General features: G+C 34.2%; 1 protein-coding gene across 2 annotated transcripts in view; it reads right to left on the bottom strand.

Moving 5' to 3' along the window:
• SPATA17 (spermatogenesis associated 17) overlaps nt 1-24,307 on the bottom strand; it is an 86,317-nt gene that overhangs the window by 51,991 nt on the left and 10,019 nt on the right. For both annotated transcript variants that reach the window (XM_064709137.1, XM_064709138.1), the window contains exons 4-5: nt 22,402-22,452; nt 16,894-16,997 (exon numbers count right to left, since the gene is read on the bottom strand). In XM_064709137.1, coding sequence (XP_064565207.1) covers nt 16,894-16,997; nt 22,402-22,452 — 155 coding nt within the window. The remainder of the gene's footprint in view (nt 1-16,893; nt 16,998-22,401; nt 22,453-24,307) is intronic.

Below are 24,307 nucleotides of genomic sequence, written 5' to 3'. Positions count from 1 at the left end.
AATTTACTGTTCTTTCAGTTCCACAGCAGTAGGATATTACATGGATATAACTAAGAAGAAACAGGATTAAAAGAATCAAAATTAGGAGCAGTATGTAGGTTCACATTGCTTACAGCTTGATGAAATAGTATTCACGCAAGTCCTTTTATTTGCCTTTAAGTGTCATTTTACTTTGAATTTCTCTAAGTGGAAGCTATTATAATATGAATATGGGTTGTTCACTTATGTTTCAACTAGTGCCTTGCAACACCTCCTGATCGGCAGACAGGGGAGATTTTATGGAATGAGAGAGGATAACAGACATGGGATAGGAGATGATATTCACTCCTGGATCCTTGAGTAAGGCTGAGAAAAAATGGCACAGAGGAAAACGGGATGGGAACCTTTCATGCACTCAATGTCCTTAGGAGGAGTTTCCATGGCATTGGGCTCCTTGCACAGGTAATTTCTGCTCTGATTTGATGAGAACTGTAGAGGCCACCACAAGAGCCAGGAACTCAACTGCTTCATTAAGCCCTGCACAACAGCGGTGTGCAAACACACAGAGCCATCTAAATGTGTGAGTCTGTGCAGAAAACCCGTTCAACATAAAAGAAATATGGAACTATATCCAACACCAGATTTCAAAGAATGCAGAAAATTCATTATTTCAACTGAATGTTTACAGGAAAACTTGAACAGAGAATGGGCATAGATTTCCAAATTGATGGTGGGGTTTTTTTTTCACAGAGCCAGGCTTGCCATAAATTATGCAAACAGCAGAGTGAATTAATGTTCTAAAAGAAACAAAATTCTGCGCTATTGTGCACAGTGCACGTGTATAGCATTTTGTGACCCAGTTAAAAAAGGTTAGTTTGATTAACATTTGTTAATTTTGTTATTACAAAATGGCTAGTTCAAATTAACCTGTGTGCCAAAGAAACCAAGCATATTTAGTCAAGCATTTAGATTGCTAAAAGGTTTAATTAGGTGAGTAAATTCAAGTCTCTATGTTTTCTAGTGTGTGTATATACAATAAAATAAAAAGAAAAAATATTATTCACCTAACTAAATATTCATAATTAAAATATTCCAGCAAAACAGATTATTTAGAAGTCCACATTAACAGTCTCAGTTGTTTCAATGAGTACCAAATAAGATACTGGGAGGATATGGGTCAAATAATGTCAAAATATGCACATGGGCAAGTTTGCTGATATGAATGATCCCATGTAAAAGTAATATTGCACCCAAAAGTCTTTTTTAAAGATTGTTACTCAGACTTACTCTTAATATTTTAGTTATCATTAAATTAGTTCATCAAAATATATGAAAGAGCAATAATTGGTTTACAAATATGAACATTTTGAAATCACATTCTTAAATACAAGTTGCAGTACTTATATTCGTTTCATGCTATCTTTCAAAATTTTATCAATTAAAATAAGTAAAATATTAAGTAATTAAACATTTTATTTCAATTGTAAAAGAAAAATAAAATTAAAAGGAAATACAAATCAGAAAAGATGCACAGGTATTTTTGAATCTCTGAAAATATTTTTTGTAGCAGTTTACTGTTAAAGGCTGCTAATACAATATTTCATACAAGGTTACTTATGAAGCACACTGACGTTTAAAAATCACCATGCTATGCTTTTGCAGCAGTGTAATTTTTTTCCAACATAAGATTAAATTGCAAAATAAATGAATTACTTAGAGTGGCATGGCCCCCATTTTGCCACCCTTCTCTTGAAAATTGCTTATTAATATGAAAAAAGAAGTTGGAAAATAGCCTGTTTTACTTTATGCATAGCGTTCTGGGGCCTCAAAGCCTGCAGAGCCAGAGTAACTGCACATTTTAGATTGTGTTGGCAAGCAGGGACGATGACCTTTCTGACCTGCATCTCAAGGCTATTATTAATCGCTAAGTAACCTGGTAAAGCCAAACAAATTTGTTTCCATTGAAAGGATCTCTATCTGTGTCTGAGAATTTGTGCTGTACCAAACAAACCTCATTAACTGTGTCCATTTTTGACAAAGAACTAGGAGTTGGAGAGATTGGCGACCTTTCTTTGTCCTCGAGGTACAGATTTCAGAGTCACTACATGTAGGTACATAAGCATTTTTTACTAGGAAACTCTTTGTTCTATATCCATCAATCACAAACAAATGAATAAATAGACAATACATATGGTACCAACTTTGTTTTTTATTTTATGCCTCTTTACCTTCAATGTCAGAGTGTATGATCTGTGGTTTACATATTTAATACTATTCCTTTTTGATTAAAGAGCCTTCTATTCAGCTTTAGTACCCCTATCTACAACTAGTGAAATAATAATCAACATTCCTATATACTGAGGTACTTCTTCCTAACAGTGAATACGGAAGCTTTTTGATTTAGAACACAACTGGTGATAAAAACCCACAAATAATGTCAAAGATATAGAGTTGTATGGCAGAAATAATGATAATAATGATAATGGGATGCAAAATGTTTCCTGTTGTCATCAGTGGGAATTTATCAGATTGCTTTGAATGAATTATTAATAATCATTACTTGCTGTAATTAAATGAAGCCTAAGATACCTGTTGAAGTTCCATGTAATTCATGATCTTTTTAGACAGTGCTTTCACGATGATCATTCCTGAATATCACATATCCTCAGTAATATTTGTACCATAATCCATGTAAAAGTTTGAGATTTTTTAAGCAGTTACAAATAATTTTCAGCATACTTTTGCAGCAGACACATTTTGTCAGTTGTTCTAAAATATCTCTATCAGGCACTATACTGCCCTGTACAGTTGTACAGAACATGCAGACGATTCTGTCACAGGGATAATAGCTCCCAGGATGATTCCCTCCTGAGAGGCAGTACAAAATAAGTGGTATGTAGCAGTTCAAACATTGCTTGACTAGAAACATATATATTTTAGCATAAATATAGTTTCAAGCTATTTGAACCTGAAACTTTCAATTCTTTTACCATACTTTCAAGCATTTGAAAAGGAGCAACAAAAGCAAAGAATCTAAAGCAGTTAGATATGAATATACTATTTCACACATTAGCAGATTAATACTAACATGTCATGCACTATGCAGGGGTTTCACTGATGCCATACAAAAAATGTGTAGAAGTGATTCTAACGTAAACTTAACCTTCCAAATACAGCTAGAGTTCCACATAGCTTACATGGAAATATGTTCATTGGGAAGTTTCATGCTTGGGCTCTTCTACACATATGCCTCCCCAGAGAAAATAAATCCAAGTTCTATTAAAGTCAATAGGAAATCATTGGAAATTAAATGATTTTTTGATTAAATCAGCACATTTCCTGCCAGTCTTCTCTTTGTTTGCAAATACGATGGGTTCATTGAGCAATATTTTCTTGGCATATATGGGTATCATCTCTGTGACATGAATACTAGCTGTGATGCATGACACTCTGTGGATTCTGAACCAATTTTGCATAAGGATGAACCTTTCCTGGTTCATGGTGAAGTGGGAGAAGGCAAATTGTTTGACCTGCTTTTTTAAAGCTTCAATAAATTTTGCAGGAGAAAAATAGTTCTCTAACTGCAAAACATGTTTTAGGGTATTTGATCATCTCGTTCTATTTTTGCAAGCAATCTGTCTGTTGCATAGTTCATAGTTGCATACTTTTCCAGCAGTACTGGAAAAGTGCTGCTTATTAAAAAACTCAAAAATTGGGTAATTATTTTAGCACATAATCTTCTCTTTATCTTAAAGCCTATCTCAATATATTTACAGCATCTATTGCATCTCCCTACAAACCTGGCTTTCCGTTTAAGTTTAGTCCAATCAGACTTTTTTCCACACATATTTTTATGGAATAGCTTTGTAGGAAAATTATGTGGATATTTTAACAAATCTAATGTTTTATCATGGTCCGAAAATTATTAAAGAAATCAGAAGAATATCAATGTTTACTACAGGAAATTGAAGATGCATTTTTTTACCAAAAACATGAATATAGTGGCTAACACAAAGTGTGTTGTCCTTGTCATAGGGAATGTTTCATGCTTTTGAAAATAGGGACAGGATTATCAACACACGTGCTCAAAATACAAAATTAAAAATGATCTTGTGTAACAAATCAGTAAAGTACCTACTGAATTGTTAATGATAAAATTACTTGCTCTATATAGTTCGAAAATAAAAAAAAAATTCATCTGACAAGGTAAGTTATTGTTATTCTGACTCTTCATTATGCAGTAGGCAATGGTGTTGGTTCCTGCTATGAGATGCAAATTCAGTTGACAGTGCTCCTGCTGTCTGTATAAAGGTTAAGAATACACATATAATATTGTTCCTGGCACTTTTGGAAAGGTCTTCAAGTGATGATTTCAGTAGTGTACAGATTTTAATAATTCTGCATGCAACTTCATCAGTTTAGAAATTCACATTGACCTATATTTATTAAGTTTATTACATTCTGTTTGCATTTCCATTGGCATTCTGTAGTCCTTTGGCCAAATAATATCACAAAATTATTATATTAGCTAAAGGAAAGGGCATCCCATAAAAACTAATAATCAGTATAGTTGCCTAGAGTATCCAGAAAAAGTATTAAGTTATTGTGATTTTAAACAGTTCAGACACCAAATCATAAAATTCCTGCATCAGAAGCAGTAGGCAACCTTAGTATACAAGGAGATAACCTAAATGTATTTTATCTTCCTGACTATATATCATTCTGCCTGCTCAAATACAGAATATGGAAGGTAAAATAAAATTCGTGAGACAATAATTTTTAGTATACCACTGCATGCCGCTGGATTTAACGTCATATTGGTGTAGGTGAGAATGGAATATAACCTGCCATGATAATATTGTTTGGCTTAATCAATTAAATTTAGGAAAACAATGAAATATATCTATAGACCAGCCTAGGATGTAAAAATAGTTTAGAGAACTCTGTACCTTGAAGGCAAAATTTTAACAGAATACACATACTACACACTTATGTTAGCTACGTACCATCAGTCAGCTTGCTCATCCTCAACATTTTTCTCATGTTTTAAATGAACCCCTTCAGATTTAGCAAGCAAAACAGGTAACTCTCTTGTCCTCTCTACCATGATGTATAGTCCTGTGTGTATCCTGACAGAACTCCTTGACCAAAATATTTTATCTCAAGTTGCAGTTGGATAGATGCTCAGAGCAGCAGTCAACTATTAGTGGTACAAGGTATCTTACTGCCTATGAGATCCACCACAAATAGATGTCCAAAATTCTTACTAATTTTAAATCTGAATGTTTTCATGAATTCATTCAACAAATTATTCCTGACACTCTTTTCAAGATCTGGATGAATATTATTGCTCTGCAGTGGATGTCCCTGCAGTGCAGGGACTATGACTCCTTAATATGAAAAAATTAAAATAAATAAAGCCAATGTGTAGACATATGAAAACACCCTGTATCTCCTATTGGTAATAATTTTACAGAAAGAAATTCATAACACCTTAAAATGCCATTATAATTAGTGCATAGTAGCACATCATCTGTCCAGCTCCCCTAGTCACATAGTGTACAGTGCCAATGGATAAAGTGACACACCAGTTCCATTGTCAAGGTCCACAGTGATCAATACACAACGTCGAAATGTGATGAACGTGGTGGTGAAGGGCACAGAGTGAATGAATGCCTTGTGCAGATCAGAAGATCAGGGCACAGCATGTACCAGGCGATAGGGAAGAACAGACGGATGCATCCTTCTTATCCCCCCAATTTCCACGGCTGCACAGTTACTCAAGAGAGTCCAACAGCCTTTCAAGCCACTGATTGCACAGGCAGCTTACAACTAAAACCAGACTGTTTTCCTAAGCCACTATGCAGAATCTTCTAATTAAGGTTTCAATAACTACAGAGTTTTTTCCTCACCTATACTAAAAACCTAAATTGTTTCATATAAAGTCTCTTAAGATTATCCTATTTCCCCAAAATGTGCAAACTTCTTGGTTTAAATACTTTTCCCTTGTGTATATATATCCTTAAGGCAAATTTACTTTACCCTCATTGGCAGCAGAAAATGCTGTGAAGTTAAAAAAAATTTTGTGAAAGGTCCAATCTAAACAATGATTTTTCAGCTTAATTATTTTGATTTAATTAAACTGCAAACCCCACCTATTATGGATGTGGCATAAGAGTAACTAATCACCAAAGCTTCTGTTGGCAGAGGAACCAGATCCAAGTATGCTGGTTCAACTTTATTTATGCCCAGGTCTGTACTGAAAAACCTAACAGGAAAAATGTTTTCACTCAATGTCTGTTTGCTATTGACCTCTTAGTGAAAAATCAGCCTGATTGATTAGTTTTAATAGTGAAATTAGTATTTGGTGATTAGCTTAAACAGTGAAATTAGTATTTGAGGGTAACAAAGCCGATCTGGCCCAGAATGGATAACAAAGCCCCAAAACAATTTATTCTGACAGCAGTTTAGCAGCAGTGGTCATTTCCAGCACAGTGTCAGTGCTAAGCTGCTAAGAGAGCAGTCATGCTCCTAATTTTTCCCGCAACATATAAAAGAGGATGTCTAACCACAGCCAAATACCATTGGAAGTTTTCTAGTGAATGTCATGTGAAAGTATCTGTTATCTTTTGGCACTGCAATTCCCAGAAGACTATATATGCTACCATCTGCACAGTAATAACTAGAGGAAAGCTCACTGCTATGTTTTGCTACAGTTAAGCCGTTCCCAGTACTGGAATGAACTCATTTAAGCTAACTGTTATCTCTCTGCTGCAGTGCAGTACAATGTAGATATCTGTACTTCTTTTACTTTAATATATGGTACTTGGCAACATTTACAATATTCAACATTATGTGATTTAGAAAGCAAACATGACGTTATAGCTTCTAAAGGTCATCAGCTAAGTTGATTTTCCTTCTCAGAGTATTATGAAACAATTTGACTGAGGTCTACTCACTAACTCACATCCCTCACTTACTTTCACATAAAAGTCTGCATACATTGATAAATAAAATGGTACACTTTGTCTATATTAAAAAGGTTTTACAACAGCAAGACATGGAGAGCTTTTATGTAATGACCTCTTACGTATGGCAGAGCAGCAATGCCAAGACTCGCAACTTCACAGTGATTTTTGTGGTACCTCATGGTTTTCTTACTTCACATTCATGGAATGGTGTTACCACTTAAACATCTATGATGTCATTTTTACTGAAGCATAAAACATTATGACAGACACAGTAAATTAATAGTTTTATTACATAGCAATTGTAATCATTTTGGGAGAGATATGACACTTTTTTTTTTAATACAGCAGTACTGCTTGTTAGTATGTGATTTCACAGCAATGGCTTATTGCCAAGCTGAAAATATCAACGAGATCCCAATTTGCAGAAGTGTTAGGAAATCTTATCTCTTACTGTCTTGAAAACTTCAAATTAATCAACACCAGAAAAAAAAAAATCAAGCATTTTTAGTATGCCGTGCAAGAAATTACACTCGGAATTGAAGTCTGGTCTCTGAAATTTTGGTTCTGCCTAATAAAATGAGACTACACTTAATTATAGATTTCATCTTCTAATTATACATGTCTAAAGAGTACATCCATTATATTCTGTAGCCTACACTCATGCACATAAACTTCTGGTGAGAGTACTAAATCTTTCCTTGGGGGCCAAACACAATGCTGTAGATGCTTGTGAGGCTTCCCCACCAAGTACAAGTAGGCAAATGAGTGCTACATGCATTTGGGTGCCATGCAAGCTGAAAAACCAAATTGCTTTGATAGCAAGCAGTTCATTAATTGGTCAAGAATAGAATAGCCTACTTGGAAAAAAGAGGTGGAGAATACTGCTTTCTTGCAATACTTTGTTTCTTGATTTGGTTTGAAGGTAGAGGGAATTGTGAAGTTCAAGGTAAAACACTGGGACTTAGCTTCAGAGTCAAGGATAAACCAGTTAATGGACTCCTGCAATTATCCCTACAAGGTGAAGAGTCTAAGGAATTTGAAAGGGGTATAATAATAAGTAAAATTTTCTCACAGTTTAAGGAAAATCATGCTCACAATGTGAAGAAATATGGCTTTTAAATCAGAAGTCATATATATGAAGAAGCTCTTTCACATGATAGAAAGCATTCATACAAATGAATGCATAAACTGACAGAAGAAAAGATTTTTTTTAATTTCCTAGTCATCATAACTGAGTTCTGATGTTTAATACTTTAAAGGACATTTGAAGGTCTGTGCAAAAATTATAAAAATATTAAAATAAAAATTATTTTAAGCAGAGACAACAGCTTTTACTGATCTCAGTTGTTTATGTCTAGCACACTTTTCAGTCTAGTAGAGCTGAATATAACAAGAAGTAATGGTTCAAAGATAAAATGTAACTGTTTCAGTGGGGAACTATGGGACATACATTGAACACCAAGGGTAATTAACTCCTAGATTAGAAGTAAAAGGGCACTTGCTAAATTTTGATATATTTTGATGTTACTAAATCAAGACTAGATTGTTCAGTCAAAGCTTAATGGACTTTTTATAGAAACTGCTATAAATTGGATATTGAAAGACATCATATTGGTGGTAGATCTGAAGTCAGACAAGATCATCTGATTCCAAATAACATTGTTTTCATTATTACTAGGAAAAAAAAACCCCACTTTTTTGTAATTACACACTACTGTACTAGACTGTAAAAACAGCATACAAATAGTCTTTCTGTTTTCTTCTCTGAGTGACCACTTCAGAGAGTTAACTCTCCTTAGATAAGAGAAAAGTCTATAATGATTTACAGAATCAAAAAACAAATAAGACAATTTTTTATGCCCTTTTTTCCCCCATTTTGGACACTTTTTCTTTAAAACAAAACAAAAATGTGCACATAAGATACTGTATATTGCTTTTTATCTCATGCAATTCTATGATATCTCATGGGACATTATAGGATACACCAATATAAAGCAAAGGAATGTAATTTTCCACTGTAAAAAAAAAAAAAAATGAAATGCCAAAGAAAGATCAACAAGCTTTCACATCCTCAGACAAAAACTAAACCATGAACTTGGAAAAAAAGCAGTGTATAGTCACCACACTTCCAATAACAAAAACCACTGAGATGTGGCTCATTTTAAAGGTCTTCACTGCTGTAGTTTCTATCTCTCTAACATAAATGGGAAATGATAAAGGGAGTCTAATCTCAAAAGCCTTTCACTGCATACAGCAGTGCTAAAGAACACTTTATTTTGTTCGGCCTTCCTTAACATTCTGATGTCTCTGAGCATTTTGCTGAATTGTGAGTAAAGCTACTTATTTGATAAAGAGTTATGAAGTATGGGAACAGTAACTGGCAACTTTCTAGCAGCACTCAGACACAGGATTTTACATTACGATTAAAAAACAAAATAATGATGTTAGATCAAATAGGCTGTTGTGTGCCAACTAAGGAAAAAAACATTCCTGTCTTTTGATTTTGGTTTTTGTTTTTTGGTGGTTTTTTTGTTGTGTTTTGGTTTGGTTTGGTTTTTGTTTCTTTGGAGACCTCAAAAATAAGCTACATTATAGCATGCTCTGGAAAATACAAATGTGTAAATTAAGTACTCAGTGATGTACCTACAGATAAACTCACATATGAGCTGGAATACTTGGATAGCATAGAGCAAACTTAGTTATATAATTGTATATAAAGTGCTTCTACAAATAAATTAAATATCCAATTTTCTTATGTAACACCTAAATGAATGCATTTAAATTTTATGCTTCTCTATTAATCTGAAAATAGCACAACAAAAAGAACCATCACCTTATTTTAATAACAACAGAACTGCTTAAGTGAGTTGAGTTAATGGCACTAATATTTGTCATACTTCTAATGACCTACACAGCTGAAGTGACTATGGCACATGAAAAATATTTATATACTTCTTCAGGAGTCTTTAGTCTTCAAGTGGTAGAGCCCTTGCCTGATAACCTCGTATAGCCTGTATATAGATGGCCTGTCATGTCTCTACAATTAGATAAACCAGAACTGCTATAATGTAATCAGTTACAACCTGAAAATTATATTTTGAAAATCAAGTTTATTAATATGTAATCTTTAGGTAATCATATTTATCCTCCTAATTTACACAATATTTATGATAGTCTACATGTCCTTGAAATAGGGAACAGGGACACTACACTATGAAAAAGTGGTCTAGCTGCTGGAGTTCATAAATTTTGTTCCGCTTTGGATGAGTTCAAAGAATTGCCATGTAAGAAAAGCCTTACAGAGGGAATTTATCTGATTATGGCAGTAATAATTACCCAGCTGTTTATTGCAGATAGAGAAATAATTCATGTAGGCAATAGGCCGTGGTGGCAATGACACTCCGCATTTAGTAAATATGCAAACTGTTCATTTCTAATTAACCAAGCTAGAGGATGCCCTTATTAAATGTATAAACTAAAAGTGCCTTCCTGACAAGTGATGAATTGTTACATTGCACAAACTCTTGCCACAGAATTACTGGAGTGAACTTGGGGCTTAACTTCATTAAGAGATCTTGTGGGATAGTTAAATGAGGATGGACAGCATAACAAGACCTACCTGACAGTCAATGATATGTTAGAGCTTAATGAAACTGTACCTCTTCCCCTTTTCTACTTATTTTACAGTGAAGATTCTTCAGACAAAACAGAAGACTGTGAAGTCTGTCTCTGTGAGACAGTTTAAAAGGCCATGATTAGTCAGTCTTTGTCCACAGAAAATTTTTTATGAGCTGTCAGTAACTCTAACAGATCTCTTACAAAATAAAATATCTACAGCACCTTCAAAGCTCACAGGTACAGAACTATTGTTATCCTACAATACTGTGTTGTCACACCTGTTTTATTCATCAAAACTAATAACCTACACCACAGACTATTTGGTCCAATGAGTGCACAATGTGATCTCAGATTTCCTTCTACATATTCAGATTCAAAACCCAAATTTCTCTGGATACAAATGACACAAATCTGTTGATCCTAATGGTGTATTTAGTGCTATATAAAAATTCAGAGAAAATTCTGCCTTCATGTCATTGAAGACTTCCATTTAAGCAGGAATTTACGTTACTTACAGTATTCATCTTTACTGCAAAACTTCAACTAATTACACAGAACTAGCTAAAAACATGGTAAAGGTTGCTTCCAGTCCTTGCTCAAAATAGACATGGACAGAATAAATCTCATGAGGGATGTGAGCTGAATCTGTGTTGGAAATTCAGCTTCCTGTGTAAACATAATGGTTCCTACCTTAACCTCTCAGTATTCAGAAAGTGTTTTCCCATGGAGTTAAAACAGGCCATTGACTGCTCTATAACTTTAGACACCTCATTTCCATTTCATTATCAACTCCAAAAGCTCATTTTTTATATCTTACCTATCCTAACAGCAACAGGTTTTTGTCTACAGAAGTACTCCAGGATTCTCAATAAATTGCAGTTTTAAGATTCCTAGAAATCTAGCAGTTATGCCTAAAATCCTCTGGAAAAGGCATGGATGTCCTAAATTATGTGACCTACCAATCCAAATGGAATATCTAAACATGAGAAAGCATATTTGGCACTTGTCTCTCTTTCTGAGGAACACAGAGAAAGCTGACAGGGTAACCTTACATCCCGAAAATTCAAATTACAGGTAAGAAAGTGAAAAAGCATAATGTATTTCCTCTCCATATCCTTGAAGACAAGTAAAAAAAGATGGGTTGATTAAACATCAAGTGAAAGACAACATTACAAAAATGAGGGTTCTATTTTTGCAAGAATTCTAAAGAGCTTTCTGAAAGGCTTTGGCACTAATTGAAAATAGACTACAGAATCATTTGCTTCTGCAGTCAATGATGAGGAACACTTTAATTGAATTATAAGACAATATATACATTCTTCAAAACATTTTGACGCTTGAGAAAATGGCCAGCTCCTGGACTTGTCACTTCCTTTTTGATTGAAAGGAACTGACAGGTGCAGGCTGAGAGAGTTCTCCTCATATTACTGTGACAAAGAACAATTTATTTCAAGCCCACTCCATGGAAAATAGCTATACCTCAAAAGTTTTAAGAAGCCAAGTACTTGCCATGTTAGAAAATACACTTCAGAAATGGTACTGTAATCTAGAACAAGACAGACAATATTACTTTTTTTTTCATACTGCGTCCTCAGACATATTTACAGAATAGGTAAACATTGGACTAGATCACCAGCAACATGTAAGTACTCTTTCATTTCACTCTTCATTAGGGTTATAAAAAATCAAGCTGCACAAATTATTCATGAATACACATATTGCCAAAGAAGTGATTTTTATTGCTTTGTATTATCTATTTCCTGATGTGTCTTGAAGACCTGGAGGTTTTAATGATGGCTGTGAAACTAGATCTGCTGATACAACAGCTAGTCAAACTTGGATCAAAGCCATACTCTGCAGGGCCACTCCTACTAATGCCAACAATGGAAAGAATAATTTGGTGTTGATCCTGCAAGTGTGTGAAATTCCTGATTTATAAATGTTTCCATAAACCATGATGCTTATTGAAGTTAGACTCAGGCCTTAGTTTGCTACCTTTAAGTCTGTATTTATTCATTAGCCAAAAATGCTGAACTACCTGCCTTGATTACATAAGAACCTCAATGCCAGTACTCTGCCACTGCTTTGTTAGTTTTCTGATACTGCTTTCTTTACCCAGTTCTGTGCCTAGGGAAAAAATTTAAGTGGTGCCATTCATCAGTAAATGGACCAATACGTCCCAAAATCTTATCTCTACTTGCACACCTGACAGGTAGCAAAGTTCCTGTACTATAGTTTGTAAAGGCCAGTGTGTAGATAACCTCAGGCAAAGAACTGCAAGTTAATCACACAGTTGGGCGACTGACATCATCCATAAATTCTTCAGATATAATGGCACCAGCATGCTAATTTATGTGAACTGATGTCCATTTGCTTATCATAGACTGGAAACTGTTTCACATAAAACAAAATTCTAATGCATCATATGGAGTTATAGCTTATGCTAATTGCTTCTGGCATATTTCCCCTTGTAACCATTTAGCCAGCTCTTGGAAACGGTAAATGCAGCTTTAAGAATGTTTCAAAAGAAAGTATTTTTCCTTAAAGTTAAATACACTAACTGTCCTGAGAAGTAATGAAATTTACTTTCATGCATATATTTATAAATTAAACCATCCAACTAATCTATATTGAGATAGAATACAGTATATATTGATACTTAAATACAAATGGATGCTACAGATGAGGATTTATTACTAAAATCTAAATAACAAAATATAGTCAAATAAATATTTAAGAGCACGGTTTTTACTTGCTTCATTAAGAGCTTCCTATATCCTTTAGGCAAAAGAGAACTCAGGACTAATTTTGCCACTACACCGAACCTAAACTGTACAAATGTTAGAATCTGAGTATGTCCTTATGTAGACAGAGTTTAGGGTTCAGATTTGTTCTTTTTCATCTCTGAAGGGATTCTTTCAAGCTCTTCTCAACATAACTCCTAGGGACTTTACTGGGTACGCAGCACCCGTCAGACCTAGCAGTTCTGTAGCAGTGGGAAGTAATAGGAATGCTGGAGGAATTTAGCCAATCTGGGAGCTAAAGCCGAGGGTTATCTTCAGTTTGTACAAAGGCAGTGCCTTGAGTCTGTTAAGTCCAACAGTGCCATAACCAGTCTGTTAAGTGAGTGGAAACTCACACATAATATGACTATTATTATTTAATTATATTTTAGGTCAATTTCTGTTAAATCAATTTCTGTTAAACTTAATTACATTCCTCTATGGCTTTAAACTGGGGCAGCTTCTATTAAGTTTACTTTCTCCTGGGGTTTTCACACTAAAGACAAATGATAAAGGTCTGGCTACTAAATGAGGGCAGCTATTAAATAAGGACAGTTTGTATTAAAGCTGAATGGTAAAGATGTGGCTACTGGTTGAGAAAACTACTTAGTACAACAAGTGTCCTTTATTTAATAAAAAATAGCGTAAAGAAGGAATGAGAAGAAAACAAACTTTGGTCACAGAAAGTTATTATTCTCACAAGAAACTTAACAGAATGTCCATAGTTTCATGAGAACCTCCTCCAAAGTCTCTCTTAGAAATGAGTGAGGGATGATTTGAGATAGGCTCGTCCTTAATGAAAAAGGAGAAAATTAGGTACAAATCCTGGCTCTGGAGTTCAAAAGTTGGAAGGACTTGCAATATGATTTTAGATAGGTGTTAACATATAAAAATTCTTCCAGTGTTACTCTAGAATAGATAAGACAGAGAACTGTACAGTGTAGTTCAACTAAAAATTACATTATAATTCTAGAAAGAACAAATTGTAAACAAATTTTTGAAATTAAAAATATGCTTTCTTTGTGTGAGAGACAGGGGCCAGTTTCATGTATTCATGGGCATTATGTCATGTTCCACATTGTGCTGCTTTATGGAGTTCTGGAGATGTGAAACACTCAAAGGCAGTCTAATCTGAGTGCACAAGTGTATCAATCTCTCTGTCCATCAACAAGTAAATTTCCATAATGTTGATGTTTTAATAAAACCCAGTCACTTCATAAATACATTCCTTCTATTTTTGACAATTCTTTGTGTTTTTTACAATGCACAGTTCTAATAATTTTTATATGCAAAAATGTTTATGAACAGTGAGGTTATACTTGTCCAGACACAATGTGATGGCTAATGAAAATATGAGGAGAATCTTTCCTCCACCTGGCTCAACATTCCACATAAGAAACACAATGGGCCACCTTGGGGCCAAAGTAGTTGGCAGCAACTTAGCCCAATGACAGGAAAAATCTGTTTGGCTGAGGGCCTACACCTAATCCTCACTAAACATCTGTTATATTTCATAAGAAGAATGTTGAAGGTGATATACATATTAGTTTTCAAATGTACCCCAGTAAAGGGATTACTGCGGTGATTCTTGATTGCACTTGGCAACTCGTGCGTTTTAAAAATTGAGACAATAATAAGATCCATTTGTCCAAATTAGCTCAACAATTAATTTTTAACTTTTTTAAACTGAAAAGATGGATTTTTTTTCACCTGAAAGACACGTATTTCTGTGAACTCTGGAATATAGGACTCAAATTAGCAAAATATCAATATATCAGTTGCCAGATAAGAGCTCACACAGACCAACTTTGACATATTTTGATGTACCTGAAGTCATACTGCTCATCTTACCTGTTAAAGAGCACAAAAGTATTTCTTGGTTAAAATATCTATGCAGTGCATAAGCTTTATGGTTTTCAATGGTTTTTAACCTCAACTAAATACTAGGGAATTTGATCCACATGTCAAAGTACTGCAAACCAAATATTTTTGTAGTCTTCCAAAGTAAGGTATACCCAGAAGAGATCTATAGTGGGTGTGGGGAAATAAAATACAAAGCTCCAACCAATCCATGTTCACAGTGAAGCAGGAATACCACTTGCTATCTTGTTTTGTTGGCACACATCAAAGGTCCATCTAAATGACAAGTTATGAGCCATGGTCTAGGTTTAGGCAGGGAATGAAGAGTGATAGAAGGATTATGAACAGAGAACCAGATTCTCTTTTTGCAGTTCATCCAGTGATACGAATTTTAAACCAGAGAAGTTATGGCTTCACTTATTTTCCAAGATTTAGTCTAGTCTTCCTAGGATTCTACCTTTTCAAGAAGAGAGAATATTTCAAGGATTTCAGATCAAGACACCATTGAAGATATAACAGAATGTTTAAGTCTGGCTTTGCTGAGTTGTGACCTAGCTTTCTGCACAGAATACACTTAAATGAATAATAATGAGAGATCACAGGTTGGTGACTATCAGTATGGTTCTTTATAGGTGACAATGTAATGCACAAGAAATAATGTTATGAAAAAGAAGATGGAGTACCGGCTGTACTTTGGAAGAATAATATACTTATTAAACAGTATAAAAGAAGCTTGATAATCCTGGGTTTTCTCATGTATAACTTGCGTATGCTGCTCTATGTAGCAGTCTTTGCCACGTGATTAGACAAGATTTCTAGAAATACTGGTTTACTAGACTCCCTTATATTTCTGTGCTTGAGAAAGCAAAGGTTTGTCTGAGATGTTCTGAATGGCAAACCCTGCATGGATTTTGTCCAACAGCTTTCATTTACTCTGAGAGAGTAATGATCTTGGTCACCCAGCATTTCATCTGTTTGTTTCCACTGTTATCTGAGTAATGGTCATGGATCCAGATATCAAATCCATTAGAGGGAAATAATTACCTCTATTTTAGAGAGGTTTCAGCTTAAGTACAGGGAAAGACAACAGCTGTACAGGAGAAATAGAGTAAGAACATAGAGTAAGAAAAGTTCTAGACAGAAACCTGACAAGCTATTGGTTCTCTTCTGTAACTATGAAAAGGATCTGCTTTATTGTATCCACACCAGTATCTTTCCCAATTAATATTCATAGCATGGCTCGCACATGAAACTTAAATCCAAATTTTCCCTTGCATTCATTGTCAGTAATCCATATTCAAAACAAATTATAAAAAGAAAATTTTGGTTAGGTTGTGTGTACTGGGGAAAAAAAATCTAGTTCAACAAACCCTATTTAAGGCATAATAACTACAAGTTCTGAGCATAGGTGAAGAGCCAAATCTATTTTTCTTAAACTAGTACAAACCCAGAACACACCTAATGAATTCAAAGAAATTATTCTGAATTCATAACAGTGTAAATGAGCACAGAATGTGGTGCAACATGAATAGGCATAGGATAAAGAGAATGATAACTCATAAGTATATTTGATAATGGAGGGGAACCTACACTCAAAGAAGTAGTTTAATTAGTGACACAAACTTTCTGCAAAAAAAAGAATAGTAAATGAATGCTTTACCACATGGAGCTTTTATCTTTACCTGACAAGCTCGTTATTCACAGAAACAGCATCCAGGTATTTCTTCAGTGCATAAAAATTATGGATATACTTCCGAACGTAATAGCCTCGCCACGTTTTCTGGATCTGGAGGAAATAAATACTTTCTTAGTATATTTCAAATCAAAATTTTGCATGCATATCAGATATATGTACTAGATCCCAAGTACCTCTTTCCTTAAAAGTGATACCAAGTGGAAACACTGATAAATTTCAATGAAGAAATTAGTGTAGGTCGTAACATATTGTAGCACTGAGTCATCCCTTTACCAACATCTACTGCTACACTTTCACCTTTGTGCTCTGCAAAAGTTTAAACTGAATAAAAGCCTTCCCAGGAACTCAATGAATCAGACTTTCTGGAAAGTTCATAAATTGCAGTTCTTTCATCTCCAATCTAAAATTATTCATGTCTATTTGTTCCACATTATTTTCATTCTTCTCAAGAAATACTATTCTCTTGCATAACAGAAAAAGCCTAACCTAGAGAAAGCCTAACCTGGAGAAGAAAAGATCTTTATCTGTAGCTAGTTATAAAGTAGCATTATGAATAGAAATTAGACAGCATCCTCCAACAAAAAGGGTTAATATTTTGGTGCATTTTGAAAAGCATCATTTGGGAAAAAAAAAAGGACAAAGAAAAAATAAAAGAGGAGAAAAAAATACTTAGTCTACCCAACTCTCCCCAAGAACAGATTTAAACTGAAGGTTTAAATGTTTTTAAACCTTCTGATACTTGAAAATTCTAATCATGATGTTTCTGAAATCATTGCCTGTTTACCTGCTATCTGCTTTTTGGCATGGCAAAGTGAGCATTAAGAATGGACAATTAAGCATTGGAATGGGCTGCCCAAGGAGGTGATGGAGCAGACTAACCATCTTTTCCTCTCTTCTCAGGGTCTAGCTCCTCCATATTTAAATCCTTCCATCCTTGAACTTATTTTCCTGCAAAATATTCTTTACTTCATTGCATTTTGTCTCCTTTTTTCTCAATATTTTTCTACTGTAATATCTCAATTTCTATCTTCTAGTCTGCAGTAGCTTCATTTGCTACAATATCCATCTCTTTGACCTTTATAGCTTTCAAATCTTAAAAGACATAGCAGCTGAAAGGCAGAATCTACATTTAAAAAGCAAGAAGTTGGAGGTTTTACTATCCAGAAGCAAGTATCATCTGCATCCCCTTACCTGAATGCATAGAACAGTAAAATGTTGCAAAGTACTAAGAGCTCTCCTTTTCCTGTGAGGCCCTAGATACCAGACTTTTCAAGAAATTATACACTTCATTGTACATCATACCTATAAGGAACTTTTTTTTTTTTTACATCAACCTTTCTCTTTCCAGAACTAAGGGATGACTTTTTAAGTGGAGTGAAAATCATGTTTGTGCTATTTTGCTTTTTTTCTTAGCCTACCTCTTTCTAAATATGCACCTTTTTTAAAAAAATAAAAAGGGGAAGGAAAACAATGTCATGGGTTTTGTGTTTGATTCAGGAAGAAGGCAAATTAAAAAAAGCTGCCAATTGCCCAGATTATCAGTAACCATTGCACTCAGTAATTTCAGAATATTTATCATCAAGTCTTGGGACTGCTCTTCAGTAACAGGCAAAACTCTCTCTGCTCCTACCAGTTCCAGCACAGTCCAATTCTGTACCACTGCGACAACTGACAAAAGCACGCCATTTTTCCACCTCCAGACTTTTACTGGAGCCATCTAAAATGGCAGGGCTGAAAATGTCATACTTTGGCACCATTTTGCATTCTCAAACCCCCAAACACTATTCTTCAAAGTAAAAACCAACATTTGGCCTCAATTGATGGCACCTTGGGGTACAGTTATAATTATCCTTTTATGCGAGATTTAACAAGAGAAAAAGAATTACAGAAAAGCTCTCAGTAATTCTTTACATGTTAGTTATTAAGAATAACAAAATATTAAAATTTCCCCTTTGTGCATCAGCATGGAATTTCCTCCCTTCCCAAATAAGGCTTAAAAGGAATTTCAAAAGTTGGGTTTTTTTTAAAAGTACGTGTTGTTATTTGTTTATGATTGACTTTGTTTGGTTTGGGTTTTTTTTGTTTGTTTGTTTTTTGTTTGTTTGTTTTTTTGTTGCTGTTTTGTTTCATTTTGTTTCTGGGGCTTTCTGGTTTTTTTTTGGTTTTGTTTTTTTGGTTTGGTTTGGTTTGGTTTCAGGTTTTTATAGTTTTGGTTTTTGGGCTTTTTTGGGCTTTTTTTTTTAAGTGAAAGGGGTTTGGACCTCTATTGTTATATATTCATATTGCTATAATATGAACATATTGTTCATATTATAAGATGTTATTATAACATGTTATCATATGAACAAATATTGTTATAATATGAACAAATAAGAGTTCTGGGAACAAGAAAGGTTCTGGACATGCTGCTTTGCACTAGTTGATAGTAAATTTCATATTCTTTGCAACACTACGTTCTCATACACAAGCTTATTGGGTTAAAAAGGAATAGAGAAAGAGCAGAGAATGAGTATGCCTTCAGAGATCTGGGATTAAGCAAAATCCTTTGCATGTGAATAAGGATCTTAGCTTTATTTTTCTGTTTGGCTTCAAAATTTCTCAACAAGAGCAACTTGGCTCCCTTATAGCCATGTGCTCATTAATGCAGGATTATGGTCCCTTTGAAACTCTTTCTGACAGTCTTCACCTCACAGTTATAAATGCAGAATTGGATATTTCTGGGTTAAAGGATCAAAACTCAAACTGAAAGACAAAAGGCTCAAATAGTATAAAGCTATAATTACCTCCAATGGGCTCAGTGTACCAATTAAATGCTGCACTTTACCTTTATTTACACCACACTCTGTTTAGAATGAACTCACTGATTTCAACTGAATGAAACCTAAGTAAGAAAAACTACATTGTGTCTCAGATTATTTTATGCCTGATTTCAGTTTCCCTAATACTGTTTGTCAGTAATCCCAAAACTGAAGATTAATCTTTTTAGAAAAGACCATTTTTAAAAAACCTTCTGATGACGCTCATATTTTCAATTTGAAAGTTCTAAATGTTTGCTTTTATAAAGAAGTATAATGTTATGACTGCATTTCTTTTTAATTCCAAGGTGAACGTTTAAAAAATTCTTGAAAAAGAAGAGACAAGTGTGTGTATGCCCTTCAAAGTAATTAGCAAGTTTCAACAGTGATTGGTACAAAACAATTATTGTCATTGATCAGCACTGAACAGATAATTTTAAACAAAGTCATTGTGTGCTCAGCAGATTACAGCTTGTTAACGGGCAAGTTCTAAATGACCTCTTAAGCTAGTCAAATCAATGATGCATATTCCTCATTAAGTAACATCAAAATGTAAGTGGTCTTATAAATAATGTTTATTTTAAGCACTAAAACAAATGGCAAAACCTTGATATATCAAAAGCCATCTGCTCGTGGAATTTTTTTTTTGCCGTAGGATTACTTTTGTTGCTGAAAATTTACAGGAACCTTAAATTTTCTAAGAGAGAGAATCATATTTTGCCTCGAAACTGAAACCAATTTAAACAAGATCTCTGATTTAATTTTAAAAGGTTAAACTGATAGCTCTGATTACAACCAAATGCAATCCAGAAGGACAAGACATGTAGACTGGCTTCAAAACTACGAGCATGTGTATGCCCTCTATACTTCAAATGCCAAAATTGAAACTGCCTTTCTAAAGAGTGACTATAAACTGAAATAAATATCAGTAACACCATGAGACAAAACAAAGTGCTATATAGAAAAACATACACAGTTATATTTTTAGAACACTGAGTTATATTAATCATGAATCAAGCTCATGATGAGTGAATATAAGGAACTGTTGGCTTAGGAAGCCTGAAGTTTGAGCACACATGATCTGTGCAGAAATGCAACAGGCCGAATTTGCTATTGGACCTTGATTAGCTCTTCAAGAAACACAGGACAGAAAAAAACACAAAAGCATTCAGTGTTTCAGACTGGTACCATTTAATGTCTCCTCTGCAGATATGGCTGCACTAGATTTAGATAGAGGAAAATCAGATTCTGACATTTGCAACTAAATAAAGATCTGTTCTATTGTTTTCTATTGATTTAAATTTCCATTAAAGAAAAGGACACGACTGAAAAAATGGTACTTTGAAGATTTATATCACCTAATGATTCAACATTATATTTCCATTACAAATGAATGGGAACACATTCAATTTCTTTTAAAAATGAAAGACTAAATGCAAAACTCCATTTGACTAGAATACATAATTAGCTCTGAAATTTGGTCTTCAAATATCTTCTGGAAGTACAGAGGCAACTTTTAAGAGCTGGCTTACATCTTACGTTTTCTCACTGATCTCAGCTGCATGAGTAAATAGCATTTTTCCACTGAGGAATACTTTCAAACTATCTAAGTAAGGAATGAACTATAACAACAACAAAAAGGTACATTTGTGAGGTATTAAACTGCTGTTAAATACCTTCAGTTCTTAAACATCACCAAATGTAAGATTCTACTTTGTGCATTTGAGAGAACTAGAACGAAGTAAAACACCTGATGAGTACAGGTCTCTTAACTATGAGTCATTCTGGACTCAGAGAGGCCACAAAATTAAAATCCATCCCAAGAATCTTCTTACTCTACATGAGTTTCCCTGTGTTAATCCCTGGGTTAATCTCCACTGTCACCATATTCCTGTATTTGGTAGAATTCAAAAGGTAAGGTGCCTGGCTTAAAAAGATACAGGCTTCTAAAGTAACGCAGTTGTATATCACAAAATGAAAAAAAAGAAGCAACATAAAAAGATTTAATCACAAAAATTATTTTATGTTTTCCCAATATTTGTTTTACATATTTGTTCAAGTGCAGTTTCAAAGTTCAGGAAAAAAAGCTTGTTTCTAGTTAAATATGTTTTGCAGTTTCACCCACAACAAACATAACTTGCTGTAGATTCATTGAAGTTCAAGGTCTGTTTATACACTTCTTCATCTAGCAAAATTCACTCTTAATATCACCAATGAGTTCAGTTCCACCTCTGTGTTTAAGCAATGAAATTGTCCTGTGCTCTCTAACTCTTGAGATCCAATACAGCAAATGCCATACACTAACAAGAGAAAAAGCACAGCTACATCAACAAGCTTAAAAGCCCTGTAGTTTTTCAGAATTGCAAATATATGTCTACTTTTGCAGAACAAATGTTCTTACATTTGTAAGAACACTGGCAGATAGAATGTTGGGAGGTTTTATTGGTATCATACATGATAAGGTCCAATGGGCATTTAAATGGGGCAAAGACACACAGATGTACCTCAAATTCAGCTACAGTTTTCAAATACAACCCTGACGACTCAGTGAAACTTTAATTTTTAACTATGTACTATTTCCTGCTGTTGCCATCAGCATACCAATCAAGTGTATATCATTCTGCTTTGCTCATTTTATTAAAAGCAAATTCGGAGCACAATTGACTTTTCATTTGTTTAACAAGTGAAGAAATATTTACCCTGACAGCCATTTCATTGTAGAATTTCTCCTTCTTAATAAAATATGCTCTCTGTGAATAAAAAAAAAAAAAAAGATGGCACATATTTCAGTTACACAAAGACAGTCCTGCTATTTTTACATATAAAAGATAAGAATCTTTATACATAATACATAATAAGAGTTCTAGGCTAAGAGAGAATAAAACAAAACTTTGTATTGAAGAGATAGGCTTCCTAATACATAATGCAGGCTTAACCAGAAAAATCTATGGTAGTCAAACTAGGAGCTAATGGAGATATATGATCATAAAATGCTCTCCGCTGAGTTTGATAATCAATGGTGCTCTACTGAGAGTAGAATAACAAAGCAGAAATATTCACAAGTGCTGGTGACATGTAGTATTGTATGATTTATTCACTGGGGTTCTTTTAGCCAAAACTCACAGAAACATAAAAGGAATTCATATTTCAAGATGTCTGGTTTAATGAAAAATTCAGAGAAATGCTGTCTTCAGTCGAAATCGTTCAAGGATACGGATGCAGTGATGGAGCAAAATTGTGCCTTCCAACCATCTGTACTAAATGTTATGTACTTAGCTGCCTCCCGAGTAATCGTTGGGAATTTTGTTTCATTTAATATGCATTTTAACATCATAAAATCATAAATACAATGATACCATGTTACAGTGAATCCCCTGATATAGAAAACATTTCCTGAAGTCCTGGTTTCCTTCCAATAAAGTAGAATTCCTCTCATAGTGAACGAATCCCCTATTATACTAAGCAATCACTTGGCAGCATAGGTTATTTTAATGGATACATCACTTTAAACTAAGCTTTCACATCTGTTCCGCCCTCTAATTACAAATGCAAAATGAACATAATTCACAATTGTATCATAAAAAGTAAAATATAAGTACTTTGAATGCAAGAGTATGTCCTTTATTTAGCACAACATGCAGCTTTTATGTGTTTCTCATGTTTTAGACACAAATCAAAGGCAAAAGTGCTTTCCCCTGATATAGTGATTTTCTCCCCCATGGCAAACAGGAATTCACTATAAAAGGGTTTCACTGTAATTAGTGTTATTTGAATTGCCTAGTCTGATCCAAAGCAAATTGTCTGTGGAGAGCAGCAGGACTGGATTATTTATCAACAGTCTGGGCAATTAAGAAACAGTTGGCTGCAATATGTTATTTACAAATGAACACAATGATGCTACTTCATTTTAAATTCTCTTTCTTCATCACATTAAGCAAGGCATAATTCCTGCAGTTTAATTAAGGTGCATTTTAAATGCTCACTTTAATATCATACCAATCTACATTAGTAGATGGAAACAGTACAAAAGATATTTCTTATATGAAAGAAAATTGCAGAATTGTTAAAGTTCAAAAAAGTTTCACATGTACATGTAGATGTGCATACATACACATAAATATATCCATATATATATATATATATATATATGTATGTATTCAAGGGAAAATCTACCCCAAATGTACAAATTAGAATAAATAATGGACTGTCTCTCTCCCCTTTATTCTCCATAGGTATTTACTGAGTGATACTAACTGTAGATAGCTAATAATGGGCTGAAATAATGGTTGCCTGCTTAAGTATATCCCTAAACTGCTTGATTAAATTGATGCAATTTTGGGTTGCAGCTCATCTTTTCTTTCTTTGGAAGGGAACATAAGAGTTACCACACTACCAAATAGATAAAATACATTTTAATGGAAGCTTGAAATGTTCCTAAGCTTAAAAACATTCATCAGATTTCTGTCCATCAGTGATTAAAAGAAACAATTTTACACCTTTTTGTTTATTTTTCTCATATTTGAAAGCTGAGAGCACTTAGGTCTGAATGCATACCATTTCACTGAAGAACTTAATAAATTGGACACCTTACATCATTAATGCTCT

The sequence above is a fragment of the Zonotrichia leucophrys genome, chromosome 3 (assembly GCF_028769735.1).
Source record: "Zonotrichia leucophrys gambelii isolate GWCS_2022_RI chromosome 3, RI_Zleu_2.0, whole genome shotgun sequence".
NCBI classification, from domain to species: Eukaryota; Metazoa; Chordata; class Aves; order Passeriformes; family Passerellidae; genus Zonotrichia; species Zonotrichia leucophrys.
This window is presented reverse-complemented; position numbering and strand designations above follow the sequence as displayed.